Consider the following 15,428-nt stretch of genomic DNA (forward strand, 5'->3'; position numbering starts at 1 on the left):
GGAGAAGAAGATCTCATTTGCAAATTTAAGCTTTTTCCTTGGGTTTCCTCTGGATGAGGTGGGAGCTGGATGTTTCAGGACTCTGCTGGACTTCTGAGTGGTGCTGAGCAGACTCTGGGCACCGACCTCAGTGCATGCCTGTCCCAGATCACTCTGCTGGCTGCCTGCAGTCTCTCTGTCTGCAGAGAACTGGGAAGCTCATCATCGCTCCCTGAACAGGCACGTCCCTGCTCCAGCCCACCGACCCCCTAATTCCCATAAAGCTTTAAAAGAAGCCAGACGACTCACAGCTGAAAGCAGAAGGTGTTTATTTGCACTTTAGGCATATTAACAGGGCTGAAGTCCAGCCGTGCTCCCCGCACGCCGCGGCGAAGGTGGGTCTGTGCGAGGCACCGACAGAGAGAAATGTCAGGCAAAGGGCAAACGGGGTGTCAGTGTGGGGACTGCTGCCAGGAAGGGGCCACCGTCTGCGGGTCAGCACTTTCGCAGAACGAGCTGATTTAAACTCACAACCCACTTCCTTCAGCCGAGCTGCAAGGGTTGTTGTTACAAATCACTTTGTTTCTCTGAGGGAACCGAAACGTTTGAGCTTTTCCTGGTGGGTAAACGCCCGGAGTGAAAAACACTCCCCGCCCGAGGCAGAGATCCCCCCAGCCCCAGCTGATGACAGCGACTGCCCTCGCCACCGAATCCTGCAGCGCTGCTTCTCTGTTTCTGCACGTCTCATTTTTACGAGACACATCTCACCCCCTCGCAAGGCTGGGTGCAAGATGTAAAAGCACCCACCCGAAGGTTTGCACTCTCCCGGGATTTGCCTGCTGTAAGCAGCGGTTCAAGCTATCGCAGTCCTTTGCCTTCCGAAATAAAATCCCAACCAACATCCTCCAAAAACTTTAAAATGCCCGTTTGTTGCTGTCTGCTATATGCTCTTCCAAAAGAAAGTGAGTAATGCTAAAAATCTTTTTACTTCTGCAAAGGAGATGGGCAGTAGAGGATCCCACAGATCCTGAAACAGCTCAGTCATCCAGGAACAACTAGCCCAGGAACTGGCACAGCTTAGTCATGTATTTAAAACCTGACTTTTTTAATGGATATTTCCATTTCTAAAGCACCTCCCCCCTGCAAAAAACCACGCTCTCAGCTGTCCTGTGATGCAAGTAGTGTCCTCTCCTTAGATGAAAGAGGGAATCCTTTCTCAAACACGTCCAGTGGGGGAGAGGAGATGCAGCAGGGGGACAAGGCATCATTTGCCCCCCCCATCCCTCACTCATTGAGGAGCTTGGTGAGTGTCCAGGAAGGAGGGGGATGTTAACCAGCTCAGATTGCTGCATTGGATGCTGGAGAGAAATATTTCCAGACTGGAGCAAACGTGATGTTCATCTCTCTCCATCTCCGGGTGTACTGTAGGCAAAATGGTCGAGTTGAGTAGCTTTGCTCTTAAAACCTGGTCCCAGTTTGCTCTCCAATGCTGCCAGTCCTGTCTATCCCTTGTGCCAGATGGGAGCCCATGATACTGCAGTCACTGTCTCTGCAGAAGAGGTGTCAGTGTGGGGGCTGCTCCCAGGAAGGGGCCAAGCACAAGCTGAAGTTGTGCATCCTTTGTGTAGAGGGGTGGCATTGGGTACCTCAGAGAGCATCAGAAGCCTCCTCCTTAGAAAGGATTGTGCCCCCCTTCCTCTGATCTGCCTGGCAAGAGGTGTTCCTGCTGAAGGTGGTCCCCAGCTGCTGTCTGGCTCTTTGTCGGATGCTCCTTATCCGTGACATGCAGTCTTTGCCTGTGATCACATAGAGCAGGGGGTTGAGGGCACTGTTGAGGCTGGCCAGGCCCCGGGTTACCTGGTAGGAAACGTAGATGTTCTTTGAAGCCTGTGTGCAGAACCCTTGCAGCTGCCAGACACGGGACAACAGATTGAGGTTCCTGAAGATGTGGTAGGGGAGGAAGCAGATGGAGAAGAGAACCATCACAAGAACCACCAGTCTGATGCTTCTTCTTCTGAGCTCGAGGTCCATGGTGTCGTTCCTGCAGAGCACAAACACCACGTGGCAGTAGCAGCCGAGGATGATGAGGAAGGGGATGATGAACCCGGTCACGGTGACAGCCAAGGTGTAGGGCAAGTAAACGTCCAGCTTGTTGTGCCCCGTCGTGTCGTGGCACCGCGTCCCCGTGTCGTCCGTCTTGCTGAAGGCAAGATCAGGAGCCACCTGGGCAATGACCCATGCCCAGACTGCCACGCTGAGCCACGGAGAAAAGGCAGCCCCCTGGCACCGGCCCCGTGCCTTCAGCGGGTGCACGATGCCCAGGTAGCGGTGGATGCTGATGCAGGTGAGGAAGCCGATGCTGGCGTAGAGGTTGAGGTGGAAGAGGCTGCGGGTGGTCTGGCACCAGCCCTGCCCGAAGAGCCACACTCTGTCTCGCAGGTAGTAGCTGACGAGGAAGGGCAGGGTGCTGACGTACAGCAGGTCTGCCAGCCCCAGGTTGCCCACCAGCAGGCTGAGGGGCTGGCGGGCGCCCTGCCGGTGCCCCGTGCAGAAGTGCCACAGCCCCAACCCGTTCCCCAGCAGCCCCAGAGGGATCACTGTCAGGTACACGGCGGGCAGGAAGCGCTGGGCGAAGGCGGCATCCACAGGGCACAGAGCCCCGCTGGCATTGCCGGGCCACGTGGCAGCAGCCATGGGGAGCTGCGGCACCCCTGCCCAGCGGGGCAGGCGGTGGCAGGGCTCGGAGGAGCCGGTGCCCACAGCAGGGTTGGCTCCAGCAGCGCCGTGCCCAGAGCCAGCCCTGGCAGCGCCGTGTCCTCTGGCACAGGCTGCGGCTGCCCTCACCTCCCCGCTCCTGCTGAACCCGGACTGGCCTTTGGGGTGCTGGGCTTTTCCCCAGAGCATGGGGAGGATGTGGTGAGGGCGGCCCCAGCACAGAGCCGGGGTGACTGGTGGCTTCCGCCACTCCTTCGGCGCCTCCCACCAGCCCACTTCAGATATTTTGAGGCGGGCGCCAGGGACATCACAGCCCCTTGGCTATTTCGGGTGCTGTGTGTGCCTGAAGGGAGTGGGAAACAGGGAGCAGAGAGGAGGGAGAGGGGCTCTGCTGTGGAGATGTCTGATGAGGGGGGCCAAGGCTTTCAGCCTGTTCCTGTTCTGTCCCACTTGGGGTGAAGAGAAATGTCCCAGTTTTACAGACCGGGGGGCTGGAAGCCTGCCCTCACTTCCATTCCTGACAGCCTTTCTCCTGGCCCCAACGCTCAGAAATACCAGCAGCAGAGTTAAGGCAGAGACTGGCAGCATTCCACGGGGCTCATGCTGCCAGTCCCGCTTGGGCAGAGCCGGTGGCACCGGCAGTGCCAGCAGGCAGAGGTGTGGCAGGCTGCCTGCCCCCAGCACAGGCAGCAGTGACCCCATCCCTGCTAAAGAGCTGTCTCCACACTACAGCTCGTCCTGCTGCCTATTTCTATATCCCTCCCCAAATACAAACCCCCTTTTCCCCCTCCTCCTTCGAGTGGTTTAGACCCATGCGGGGAGGACATGCAAGATGGGCTGTGACCTTCCTCTCCTGCCTTCCCTGTTGCAGGGGATGTCACACAGAAGACACTCAGATACTGTGAAATTGGGGTAAGAGCTAAAACCAGCGACCCCAAAGCAGACCCCAAGGAAAGGCAGCCTCAACTGCACTGCTGAGCAGCTGCTGCATAAATGGGGCCAGAAATAACTTTATCTCCAAGCATGGGAATCGACAGGGCAGTAACCAGCTGGGTTTACCCTGGCAAGCCATGCAAAAACAACCTTGGGAAAACAACTTCAGGTGAAAAGGGCTGGGCCCAGGAAGGGCGACGTCCACCTGCTTTCCGGGAGCTGGATCAAAGCAGGGGGTGGGAGGAGGCTGAGAGCTCAACTGCCAGTGGGGAGAAGGAGGGTGGGTCCTGCTGAGCCATCCTGGCTGCCTGTCCCTCCTTGGGAGCAGCTGAACATCTCCACTGGAACATCCTTGGGCACGGGAGTTCGGGAACAGGGTGGGGAAGCCCAAGACACAGATGAGGGGTGGTAGCTGCTTTTTGGGAGTATCAGTGTATTTATCAACTTCAAAAAAGTGCTTGCTGGAGCAGATAAGTGATGAGAAATGCTGTCTGTTATTTCCAGCCTTTGTAATAGAATCTCAACGCTACAGGCATGATGGAGTGGCAGATTGTAGAAGCTGTTTCCATGGGGTGAGGATACACCTTTTCCGAGGTTTGCAGAGCCTCTGGTGGGTCTGTGCTCCTGGAGTGGCAGCAGCACAGAAGAGGGTCCCTGGGGGTGCATCCCCAGGGAAGCAGTTCTCCATCCTGCCCAGCTCCCACCCCCTTCACCTCAGTGCACTTCAGCTGCTCCTGCAACCTAGGCTTGGGGTGGCACTTGTAGAGCAGCTTTATGGAAGTGTGGAAGGGCAGCACAAGGTGAGGAACAGACTGGGAGTGGTTCCCTTTGTCCCAGAGTATCAACCACTGGGGAAACTGAGGCAGAGACAGCAGCTGGCTGGGAGGACTGCTGAGATCATGGGAAGCTGCTCTCAGCAGTGAAGGCAAAACCTGCCCTGTCCCCACAATGAAGGCTTGGAGCTGGGTGCCTGTTCACTTGGTCCGTGGTTTCACTTGCAATGCAGGTGCTACTTCCAGCTCTGCCCAAGCATCCCACACCAGGATGCTCCCCTCCTGTGCCTGGGTGGCAGTGTTGCTGCTGGCAGGGTGAAAATTCAGGGCCCAGACAGCTCCTGCAAACAGATAACTTGAGTGATGGGCTCCCAGGAAAATTGAAAAAAGGCTCAATTTTTTAATTGAGCACTGCACTCTTGTGCTCAGTTTCTGAAAATGTTTTGCTTTAATGAGGGGCTCATCTGGCCCTTTCTCAGCCTTCTCCATGCATTTAAAAATCATCAGTCATGAGAATGACTTGGAAAAGAAATTCTGATGCATGTTGTTTGCTCATGTGGTAGCACAGTTTCCCTTCAGCTGCTGCATGTGCTTGTGCCAAAATGAGCCGTGATCTGCTGCTCACCACTGGCTCGGGAGTGTGGTTGGCAAATCTGTGCTGTGTCTGTGTGCAGATGTGCCCTTAGGCCTTAAGGATAAGGGTGATTTTTTTCTACTGATTTTGGGATTTTTATCTTTGCAGGTTACCAAAATCACCTGTGGATCCCCCACCCGAGCAGGCAACGACAGGACCCTGCGTCAGAGACTGTCATAAACGTGAGCCTCAAATAGCTGTGTTTCCAGGGTAGCAGGGCTTTAGAGGGAATGGCAAATATTGTGAGACTGGCAATCAGATTGCAAGAGTTGCTTTCCCTGTGTTCTTAGGAAAAATAACTCTGATTTATTTGGAATCATTAATTCATTATTTAGATGTTTTCTGCTTAGTGAATCGGGAAGAAGTGATATTCTGCAAGGGAAAAAAAAGAGGAAATTATAGCAGAGGTGCACTGAGTCATTTGTTTGAGATGACAATTACAGATTGCTTCTTAAAAAGTGACCTTTTGATTTTGACCATCACCCAGAGGTGGCTGGGCAGGATCTGGGAGGGGGTTACAGCCTTGGCAGCCCTCCCTGCCAACAGCTCACCCAGCCTTGGTGGCCGAGTCCCAACAAGTTCAAACAAGAACTGGCTTAAAAACAGGATTTTCAGTACACACAACGTTTTATCCATGTCAGTCGAGGAACATGGTAGTTTTAAAGTCTACATGAGCCTTGTGTCATCACTTTTTTGGCAGAGCCATCACAGAACTAAAAAAGCCACCCAAAGCTGTTTGCTCTGCGATTTGCTGCCTGATGGAGGTTCACCATATCCCCTGTATCAAACAGAATTAATGATTTGGATTCAGGCCGAGCACCAGATGATCACAGTAAATAATTCTCTTTGTAAGCAATGTTTTATTGCACAAGCAGTGAGGTTTCTTCTTTCTTCCTCCCCCCTCACCTCCCCAAGTGACTGAAAGGCATTCTTGACTTCACTTTTATTTTCAGCCCTTGCAGAGCCCAGGGGAGTGAGTGAGCAGCTGCCTTGGCCCTGCTGCCTTTCCTGCTGCTGGTGAGGAAGCTTTTCCCTGGGCTGGAGAGGAGATCTCCCTCTGCCATTCAGCCTTTTGCCCCTGCACCTCCAAATCTGCCGCAGTACCAGTTGCCCTGGGTCAGGGGGAGGGTCAGCTGGTGGCAGTGGTGGCACTGCTGGGGGAATCCCAGTCTGGGGGGAGCAGAGGAGGGCCTGGCAGGAGGGGGGAACGAGTCACAGGGGGGTTTAGGCACTGATTTTTAGGAGGCTGAGGAGAGGCATGTGCCTGGGGCTGCAGACCCAGCAGCAGGGCAGCCAGTGCTGTCCTGCACATCCCGACACTGCCCGGAGACCTGGGCAGGGCTGTGGGCAGGGCTGCTCCCATTGGCAGAGCTGGTGGAGCTGATGGCTGGGTAAAAGCAAAGGGTCATGACTGAATCCAGGATATGATATACTCTAATAATGTGTTCAGTGCTTTGATTCACAAAGTTTTTTTCCTTTTTCTTTTCATACTCTAAGCAGCCTGAATTGAGGTGCTTCCAGGCTGCCCCATCCTGTGCCACTTTCCAGCTGGCCGCGAGCAGCAGGGCTGGGCTCACCCTGCACCAGACAAGCTCCACACCTGGATCAGCACACCTTTATTTTTAGCTCCAGAAATACACGTCTAAAAAGTCCGTATCTCACCTGGACGTGTCACCTGCACCACTGCTCCTTGCAGCTGCCCCTCTCTCCCTGCGGTGGGACGTTCCCTCTGCCCGCTGGTGCGAGGCCGTTAGAGGGCATTTGGGTTTCATTTTCCGTCGCCCTCAAGGGTTACTGCCGAGGGAAAGCACAGCCAGAACTGCCGAGCAGCTCTCCTGCGCAGCTGGAGCGGCTCCAGCCCGTCGGGAGGCGGCTCCGACTCATCTTTGCGATTTTGTTTTCTCTTTCTCCTGCTTTTCCTTTGGCCCGGGCTCACAGGGAATGTGCTTGGATGGCAGGCGGTATGTCTGGTGCCGCGGGACGGTGTCTCCGTCTGAGCTCCTCGCTCGCCGCAGCTCTGCCAAACCGCCAGCGCCTGGGAGAGGAGGGGGCCAGGAGGAGCGGGAAGGCTCGTGTTTGTTCTGGAGGGATGCGGGGAAGGTGAATTAGAGCTGTCAGCAGGAGGACCCTGCCCATGCCCAGGGAGGAGCCGCTGTTTGCAGGGTGGGTATCGTGGGCTGGCCGAGCTCCCGCACGGTGGAGCAGCTCAGCCTGGCACGGCAGTGACTTGTGGGTGCAGCCTGATGTACCTGCTCCCTCCCTGGGGGGCCAGGGCATGAGGGTTCCCTCCAGGGATTTGGGCTTCCAGGTGCTGGAGATGGCCTCTATTGCAGTCCACATGGAGCAGAGCTGTGTGATGTGGTGGAGGAGCAGCATCACCTCTCCAGAAGCTCCACTGATCCAGGAAAGGACCGATTCCTGGCTTCTTGGGTGGGTTCATGCTTGGGGCAGGGTTTCCCCATTTCCCATTTCATTCAGCCTAAGAAACTCGGGAATGCTGCCCACTAATCCTGCCTGGGGCAGCAGGGTGCACAGAGGAGGCAGGTTTTGAGTGAGAGGGGGATCTTCTTCTCTATTTCCAGCCTCCTTTGCAGCCAAAGTCCATCAGTTCTTCTCTAGTTTCTCGATGGAAACTTCTCTAGTTTCTCCATCTTCACCAAAACCACAATGCCATAGGTTTGTGCCAGACTCTTTGCCGGGATGAGGCGTTGGCTCCAGGATGAAACCAGGGTGGGCACAGCTACAAATGACCTCCTCTTCCCCTCTGGAAAGGCACAGTGGAGAATGATGGGGAGATAGAGCAGGATGTGGCGTGTTCTCTATGTCTGGGGAGCAGGGGCATGTGGCAGCAAGGCTGTGTTACACCATGTTCACACTGGGGCTGTGCCAGGCTAATAAAGGGGTGGCAGAACCACCTCTTGGGTGTGCCCAGGGAGCCAGGCAGGAGCTGCAAACACATCTCTGGCCATAGGGGCAGGCCAGGCTCCCCTGTGTGGGTTCCAGAGTGCTCCTGGATTCAGACATCCAGAGATGCCAAAATTCAGGTCTGCACCTGCCATCAGGTGTTTTCCAAGCTGAGTTTCAGGAGATGGTCGATCTGTCCCCGAGACACTCTCAGCTCAAGGCTGAGGAGGGGTGATGGGGTGCCCGCACTTAAGTGGGGGTCTCGTGTTTTCGTGTTTGGCTGGCTCTGCTCTTCCCTTTGACTGTCAAACCCGTTGCCCGGAGGCACCAGCTCCACCCTCACTTACCGCCGGGAATGCTGCGGGCAGGGCGGGGCAGGGTCTGACCACGCAGAGCCGCCTCTGGGTCTCCAGCCGGCAGTAGCGGTTCTGGTTGGAGACGCGGGTGGCAAAGCCCACGCCACAGGTGGCCGAGCAGGCGCTCCACTCTGTGCCCCACTCCTGGCAGGGGTATGGCAGCACTGGGGACACTGCCCCGGGGGCTGAAAGAAGAGAGAGGAGGGGATAAAGGGTGGTTGGAGCCAGGCTCTGTGCAGATGCCCTGCGGTGCTGCGGGCAGAGCCCCGCGTGGCAGAGGAATGTGAGGTGATGTTTCAGAGCCTGGGGTGAAGGGGCCATCCCCAGAGACCTGCCCGGGCATCCCCTCCCTGGAGGTGCCCTGCATCTTACCTGCCCTGGCATCCCGGAGGAGGTGCTGGTCCTGGGCTCCACAGATCCACTCGGGGCAGCACTTCCCCGGGATCTCCACGCGCCGTGGGTAGGGGCAGTCCGGGGTGGGCAGCCTCACGTCCTCCTGGCACAGCGGGATGCAGGTGAAGCCCCCGTCCAGGCAGCGGCACTGGAGTTTGCAGCTGGGCTGGAAAACTTCTCCATCTCGATAGACCCGGCCGTTCACCTCACAGCCCTCCTCGTCATCCTCGACTGAAGTGACAGACGGGGAGCCCGTCAGGGACAGAGTGACAGAGATGTGAGTGGCAGAGGGACTGCTGGGGTAACTGTGGGGCTGGCACGAAGGGACTGATGGGGGGGGGAACAGAAGTGACTGAGAGGTATGTGGGGCAGAATGAGTGTGCAGCAGCATGTTCATCACCAAACCTCCTCCCCTTCCCTACCTTCCCTCCTCATCTCTCTGTGTTTTCAAAGGAACAGCTCACTAGCTGGTGGGAAACCCCCTGCCCTTTGGCTCTGACCCTGCCTTCAGGGTTTTCAGGCTAGACAAAGTTTCTCTGAGATTTCTCTGCAGGACCCCCAGGCTCCAACCCTGGCTGGGTGACTGCAGCATCCCTGGGACGCCATGCCCATCCTCACTCAAACCACCCCGAATCCTCAGTCAGAAAACAGCACAAGAGCTGGCAGCAGCTGCAGCACAGCCCCATGGCCAAGCTGTGTGTAAGTTCCTCAGAAAAGGCTGCTTTCCTAGTCTCAACCACTTCCCTGAAAACTGCTGTGGGATGCCTGTAGCCAGCTGAGGCCATGGGTGGAACTGGGGTGTGGGGGCATCCCCGGCGGGAAGGGGCTCCCCTGTGCTCACAGTTGCAGGTGCCTCCTGTCCCGGCCGGTGCTGTGCTGTAGTCACAGACGAGGCCCTGGCTCTGGTCGCAGACGTGGAGGAAGTCACAGGGCTCCCCCAGGCGCCGGGCACAGATCTTGCAGCAGCCACAGCCATCCAGAACCAGGGGGGACCCGCGGGGGCAGCGGGGTGGCACCCAGGGGCAGTAGCATGGTCTCCGGCACAGCTGGGCACACACCTGTGGGGCAAAGGCATTGCTGATTCCATAGGGGTTGGTTTTGACTGACAGGGAAATCACTGGGACAGACAGGTAAGCTCTCAATCACGAGGGCAGATTTTCAGTGGAGGTAGGCTCTGCAAATCCATGGGAATATGGTGAAGCAGCATGGAAAGCTACTTTCTTAAGGGCACCTATGGAAAACCAAGGAGAATCAAGGATTCTCAGCACTCTGCAAGATTGAGTCTTAAAAGTACCACTGCTCTGAATACACAGGAGGAGGATGGAGCTAAAAGGTGAAGATCCCGTGCAGTGGTGGTTATTTAATGAGCTCAGCAGCCACAAGCAGCCCAATGTGAGGGAGGGAAAGCAGCTCACCCTATGGCTGCCCCTAAGGCAGTGGGTGTGCCCAGCTGGAGACGGGGCTTTGCAGGGACTGGATGCACGTGAGGAGGGCTCAGCACCTCACTCCAAACAGTCTAAACAGCTCTCCTTCATGCTGAGAAACAGGATGTCACATTGGCAGCAGGGATCTGACGCCAGGCAGACATCACTGTGTTCCTCCCTGATCCAGCTGCAGCCTCTGCCTGTCCCTGGCTGCAGGATCCTCACCCAGCCTGGCCCACTGGGCGAGGAGCCCAGAGATAGGCACGTTTCTGTGGACTGGGAGCTATGTTTTCCCTCCTGGCTAGACTGAGTAATCACTTTGGCAGGACTGTGCACTGCAGTCCTTTGCCTGCTCAGCCAGTTGTCTGCCAGGGATGTGCCCACAGGAGTTCACCGGGGCAGGGGGGTGTTTATCCCGTTGGCTCATCCTGCTTGCACAACCACCCTGGCACACCTTGCTTTTGCAGGCAGTGCTTGTGCTCCCGACGTGTCATATCCAACAGGGCTGTTGCATACTGAGCCTGAAGCCAGGAGAGCTGGCTCTGCAGTTTGGAAGTGAATTCCTTGCCAGTCCTGGCCTGGCAGTGTGTGTGAGCCCCCTGGCAGCTCCAAGCCCCCCAGCAGCCCTGCTGCTCAGCACCATGCACGTGCTGCTGGATGCAGGGCCAGCACATGCAGTGCAGCAAATATGCAACCAAACCATTCACCCCTGCCCTGGTCCGGGTGTGTCTGCTGAGCCTGCCAAGAGAGTGATGGGTTCAGCCACACCCTGTGGGTTTTAGATACCATTTTCCTTTCTTTTTCAATTTCTCCCAGTGACATCAGGTCTGACATGACCAGTCAGACAGAGGAGGTAGGTACTGGTGTGCTGTTTCCCATTTGCAGCCATTCAGATGTTTCTTATGGGGCTGTAGAAGTGTCAGTGCCAGCAAGTGGAGATTAAATATATCCAAAATGGGCTGGGTCTTGTTCTAGTTCTGTCAATGAGCAGCATTATTAATGTGGCAGAAATCAGAGAGAGACTTGTGGCAGGGACCAAGGGACTGTCTGTGGTGGCCAGGTTTGGGCTGGCAGGACAAGGGCCTTTGGTGATTCTCACAAGCACCTGGGGCCAGAATAATTTCTGTGTCACAGCTTACCCAGGCAGCTAAAGGCATTTTTCATCTTTCAGGAGATTGCTATTACAAATCGATGTTTTAGAAAGATTAGCCAAGCCATTAATGCATTTCCCTCTGCTCCTTGTAATTTACTTGTCTTTAGATGACAATGTGGGTCCTATCAGAGATCTGAATTTTCTGGGAAAGGAGTCAAATAGGCACACTGTTGCCACGACATCCCTGCTCGCAGAAGGTCTGCCTGGGGATTCAAGCAGCAGCTCTGATTAACTTGGAGCTGAGATGCCCTGAACTTTTCAACATTGCTGTTCTCTGCACAGGCAAATATTTTCACACAGAGTCCAAGAGAAAGAAAAAAATAATAAACCCACTACGACAACCCAAATCCTGTCAGAGGCATTGGCTTGGCATGAGCGTCCTGAGAAGCAGGGAAAGCTGAGTAATGCCAGGGCTGCTTGGCCCCTGCCTCGGGAGCCTGGGCGGGGATGGAGGAGCCTGCAGGAGCCACTACTGCCGAGCTGCTGCTCGCTGACTGTACGTAGCACAGCCCAGAGAGCGGCAGGGACAGCGAGCAAACAGCACATTGCTGTCATTCCTGTGTGCTCCAGGGACTCACACAGCAGAGCCTTTGGCCCATGAACGTTCACACCCTGCTGCTGAATCTCAAATATCTCTCCCAAGCAGAGCTGTGCCCCCGTGGGACTGCATCCACACAGCCTGGCCAGCGTTAGCCAGCGGGCTCGTGGTGACACCCCAGTCCTCCCTGCAAGACCCAGGTGCTCCACGGGTAAGGCTAAAGCTGCCCCAGTGCCCCATCTCCCTTACCTTGGAGAGGATGCAGAGGAGGGAGAGGAAGAGGAGCTGCTTCTCCAGCTGGAGCCTCATGCTGCTCTCCCCTCTGCCACTTCAGCACATCACCCCCCAGGCAGTTTGGAGGCAGCGGCGTGTTCGCAGGTTTTAAAGCCCGGAGTAGGTCCTGCTGGTGTTTATACTCTCCCTGCTCTGATGTCACTCACAGGCTCCAATATAAACATGAATAGGTTTGGACAAGCCTCAAGATTTCCTTTTTTTTTTTTTTCCTTTCTTTTTCTTTCCAGCCCACATTCCAGCTGCCATTTCCACTCTCCTCAAGGTGAGAATGTGCTTCCACCGAGACAGTGAGCGAAGGGAAGGGACACTGTGCTGTCCCTGGGGAGCAGGGCAGAGGGGCTGGGGAACCAGGCTGGTGGGGTGATCCAGCTCCTTGCTGCTAGCCATGACTGGGAGGGAAGATTCATGCCTCGTCCTAATACTGATCAAGGTCTGCCCAAGCAGAGCCAGAATCTTCCTCCTGGGATTTGGAGGGATTGACAGGGCTGTCCCCACTGCTGCCCTCAGACAATGCCATGGCCATGCAGGAGCAGGGCACCCACCCCTATGTTTTGTGCTGAACTCTGTGCATGGCAGGCTGTGGGAGAGGGGTGAGTTGACCAAAAGAGCTGGAAAGGGATTTGCTGTGGTGGTTGTGATGTGCTGCCACATCATCCCTGTCCTCAGTGGGGCTGCAGCCACCTAGGAAGGCTGCTGGGTGGGAGGGTTGGATGTACATTGTGTTGCATTGTCCTGGGTATGTGATGCAGGGAAAGCTTCAGTCTGGCTCTGGCTCTCAAATTCAGCCCCTGAAGTATTATGATCATCTTAAGCAGTTGTGAGAATTAAAAATCCAAGTTTGGGGAAAAGTCTACCATGATCTGCCTTCCCAAAGAAGCTTTTCCATGGGTGACAATGGGCTTGAGCTTCCCTGCTCCGGTCTCTCTGTGTCCCACGTGCCTGCCCAGGTCACTGTGCTGGTGCTGCAGGCAGAGCCTGGCACAGGAATACAGTCCCTGCTCAGGTTTTGATTTGCAAAGCTGCACCAGAACAGCACATTAGCAGTCCATGTTATAAATACCCTCTGGAGCACATACTCCATATGTGTTCTGTACCATACATGTGATTTCAGAGCTGGTAATTAAGTCCATATGTTTTGCTCCACAGTTTCCATGGTATTATTGTCAGGTTTTTTGGGGGATTGTAATTTTTTTTTTTTTTTTTTTTTTTTGTGGTCAGTTGTGCAAGAAAATAATTGATACAGGGATCTGAATACATCTCCTTTCAGTTAGCCACTGACAAGCTCTGCTGTTTCTATAGAAATGAAGGAACTGCCCTAGTGAATTTACATTTTAGAGAGCTGAGTTTTTTCATGTGTTTGCCATTTAACATGCCATCATGAATAACATGGCAAAGCTCTCATTTTGCACACCTTGCTCAGCTGAAACTGCATCCATCTGGGATGGGTATCCCAGACCATATTCTTGTGCCACCCCTTTCCTTTGCTTGAGGCTCCTCTTCTTTACTTTACCTCGTGTGTGGAACCCCCTCCCTAGAGCTGTCTGAACTCAGACTCCTGTCTGCATGTCCATCTCTGGCAGGGAGCATTGGGGCTCTCCTGGGTCCTGGCTGGGTCTGTTTACCCTCACATCAACAGTGAAATCATGGGTCTGGGGTGAGCCCAACTCCATACCTTGGTGGGGAGGACATTTCCTTTGCCTCTGGGCACTTCTGCCTCAACTCCCCACTGCAGAGGAGCAGGGCTGTCTGTGGAGCATGGACATCACCAGTGGCAAAGCTGGACAGACATCCAGCTTGGCAAAGCCAAGAGCCCTGAGCTGAAAAGGAGGTGCCTCAGGTCTCCCTCGGCTGTTGGACACTTTAGGGTGGCTGCTGGATGTTTTTCATGAGACTTCTGGAAACACCATGGCTTTGGGAAATTTTGAAATATCTCTGCTTTTGGCAGGATGGGAAGGTTGTTTCCTACCCAGAATGAATCTGGCTCCAGTTTCAAACAGCAAGAGCCGAGAGAGGTGGTGATGGCTATTTCCAGCTCTGTCTGGGCATTTTTATTCCCTCTGGTTCTCACACCTTGACTGGGCAGCAGAGCCAGGCTGGAAGGACCAACCACCCTGAGGGACAAGGGACAGGCCAGGCAGTCTTTTACCTTGAGGTCACTGCTCCCACCCCAGAGCCAGGATGGAGAGACTGAAAGTATTTACCATCTGGTGCCTGTCCAAGTGACTTGCAAGAAAAGAATTCAGGGCTGCTGTCCAGTTTCTGATGGCCAGGCAACTGCACCAGAAACCTCGGCTTCATCTGGGACCAGCTGACCCCTCCGAGCTCCCAGCCACGGTGGCCAGGCCAGCCAGGCAGGAGCTGGGCATTGCCCTGGCCAAAGGAGAAAGGGGAATGGTGCCTGGTGCTGGGAGCACTTAATTCTGCACCATTCCCCAGGCGTTTTTAAGTGGGTTTCATTAGAAAGAAACACTGACAAATGGGACTTGGGGCTGGTTCTGGTCTCGAAGTCTGACGTTGCCAAGAGGCAGGAGCTGAGTGATGACATGAGGAGCAAATGGAGCATCACAACAAAGGAAAGGCTCGACTTGGCCAAAACTACAGAGAGAGCTCATCCTTCAGACTGAGGGGCTTCTCATTAGCACAGCCCAGCCTTGCACCAGCTGTTGTGAAAGGACAACACTTTTACTTAAGAGGCATATTAAACCCATCAAACCCTGGGCAGTACTTCTGTGGGATTTTTTTTTCCCCTGCAGTCCAGACAAGAGCAATTCATAACTGTCCCCCTAAGTTAAACATTCAGATAACTCAAAGAATAAGACTTTTGTAAAACAAAGCATGGAAACTTCAGCCAGATGAGGTTTTCCATTATTATTTGGAAAACAGTGTCAGAAATCATCATGTATCAAACATTAGGATCCTCTGGGAGTTTATTTTTGGTATCAAACATCATCAAACATAAACTCCTTTTAAAAAATCTCACTAGAAATTTTATCTTTCAGACAAGATATAATCCCCACATCCTGACCTTGTGTGGTTAGTGAAAGACCCTTGGTATTTTTCATGGACCTGCACAGCTAACTCATGTTTCCTGATCAAATGGCTCGTTCTTTTTGACTATCTCTGTTTTTCTTGTGGTTTCAGGCTAAAACAGACAATGTTTTCCCTTCTTGTCTTGCTCAAGGGTGCTGTGTGTTCTCAAGAAGCTGCCATGTCCTTCGCAGCACCGAAGAAGCTGCAAATTGAGGCACACACTGAGGTACAGCCCGTGATGGTTTTAGGTCTCTCCAAACTCACTTTGTCACTGTGCCAGCTCTGCTTTAGAAGGGGGGATG

At 54.5% G+C, this 15,428-nt stretch overlaps 2 protein-coding genes across 3 annotated transcripts; both read right to left on the reverse strand.

Annotated features, from left to right (window-relative positions):
• Positions 1 to 291: 291 nt before the first annotated feature.
• Positions 292 to 2,955, reverse strand: LOC135423437 (P2Y purinoceptor 1-like). The gene has a single exon (XM_064673649.1). It carries the CDS (start codon positions 2,881 to 2,883, stop codon positions 1,627 to 1,629), a length of 1,257 nt encoding a protein of 418 aa, XP_064529719.1. The 5' UTR covers positions 2,884 to 2,955; the 3' UTR covers positions 292 to 1,626.
• Positions 2,956 to 6,637: 3,682 nt separating this feature from the next.
• CCN5 (cellular communication network factor 5) lies at positions 6,638 to 12,263 on the reverse strand. 2 transcript variants are annotated; one of them, XM_064673652.1, is made up of 5 exons: positions 12,052 to 12,237; positions 9,529 to 9,745; positions 8,667 to 8,918; positions 8,286 to 8,479; positions 6,638 to 7,798 (listed from the first exon to the last, which is right to left on the reverse strand). In XM_064673652.1, the coding sequence occupies exons 1-5, from the start codon at positions 12,109 to 12,111 to the stop codon at positions 7,775 to 7,777; spliced, it is 747 nt and encodes a 248-aa protein (XP_064529722.1). In that variant the 5' UTR covers positions 12,112 to 12,237; the 3' UTR covers positions 6,638 to 7,774. The 2 variants fall into 2 exon arrangements, with proteins under 2 accessions (XP_064529722.1, XP_064529721.1); XM_064673651.1 differs by having other exon boundaries at positions 6,638 to 8,479; positions 12,052 to 12,263.
• Positions 12,264 to 15,428: the final 3,165 nt, after the last annotated feature.

The sequence above is a fragment of the Pseudopipra pipra genome, chromosome 17 (assembly GCF_036250125.1).
Source record: "Pseudopipra pipra isolate bDixPip1 chromosome 17, bDixPip1.hap1, whole genome shotgun sequence".
Classification (NCBI taxonomy): Eukaryota; Metazoa; Chordata; class Aves; order Passeriformes; family Pipridae; genus Pseudopipra; species Pseudopipra pipra.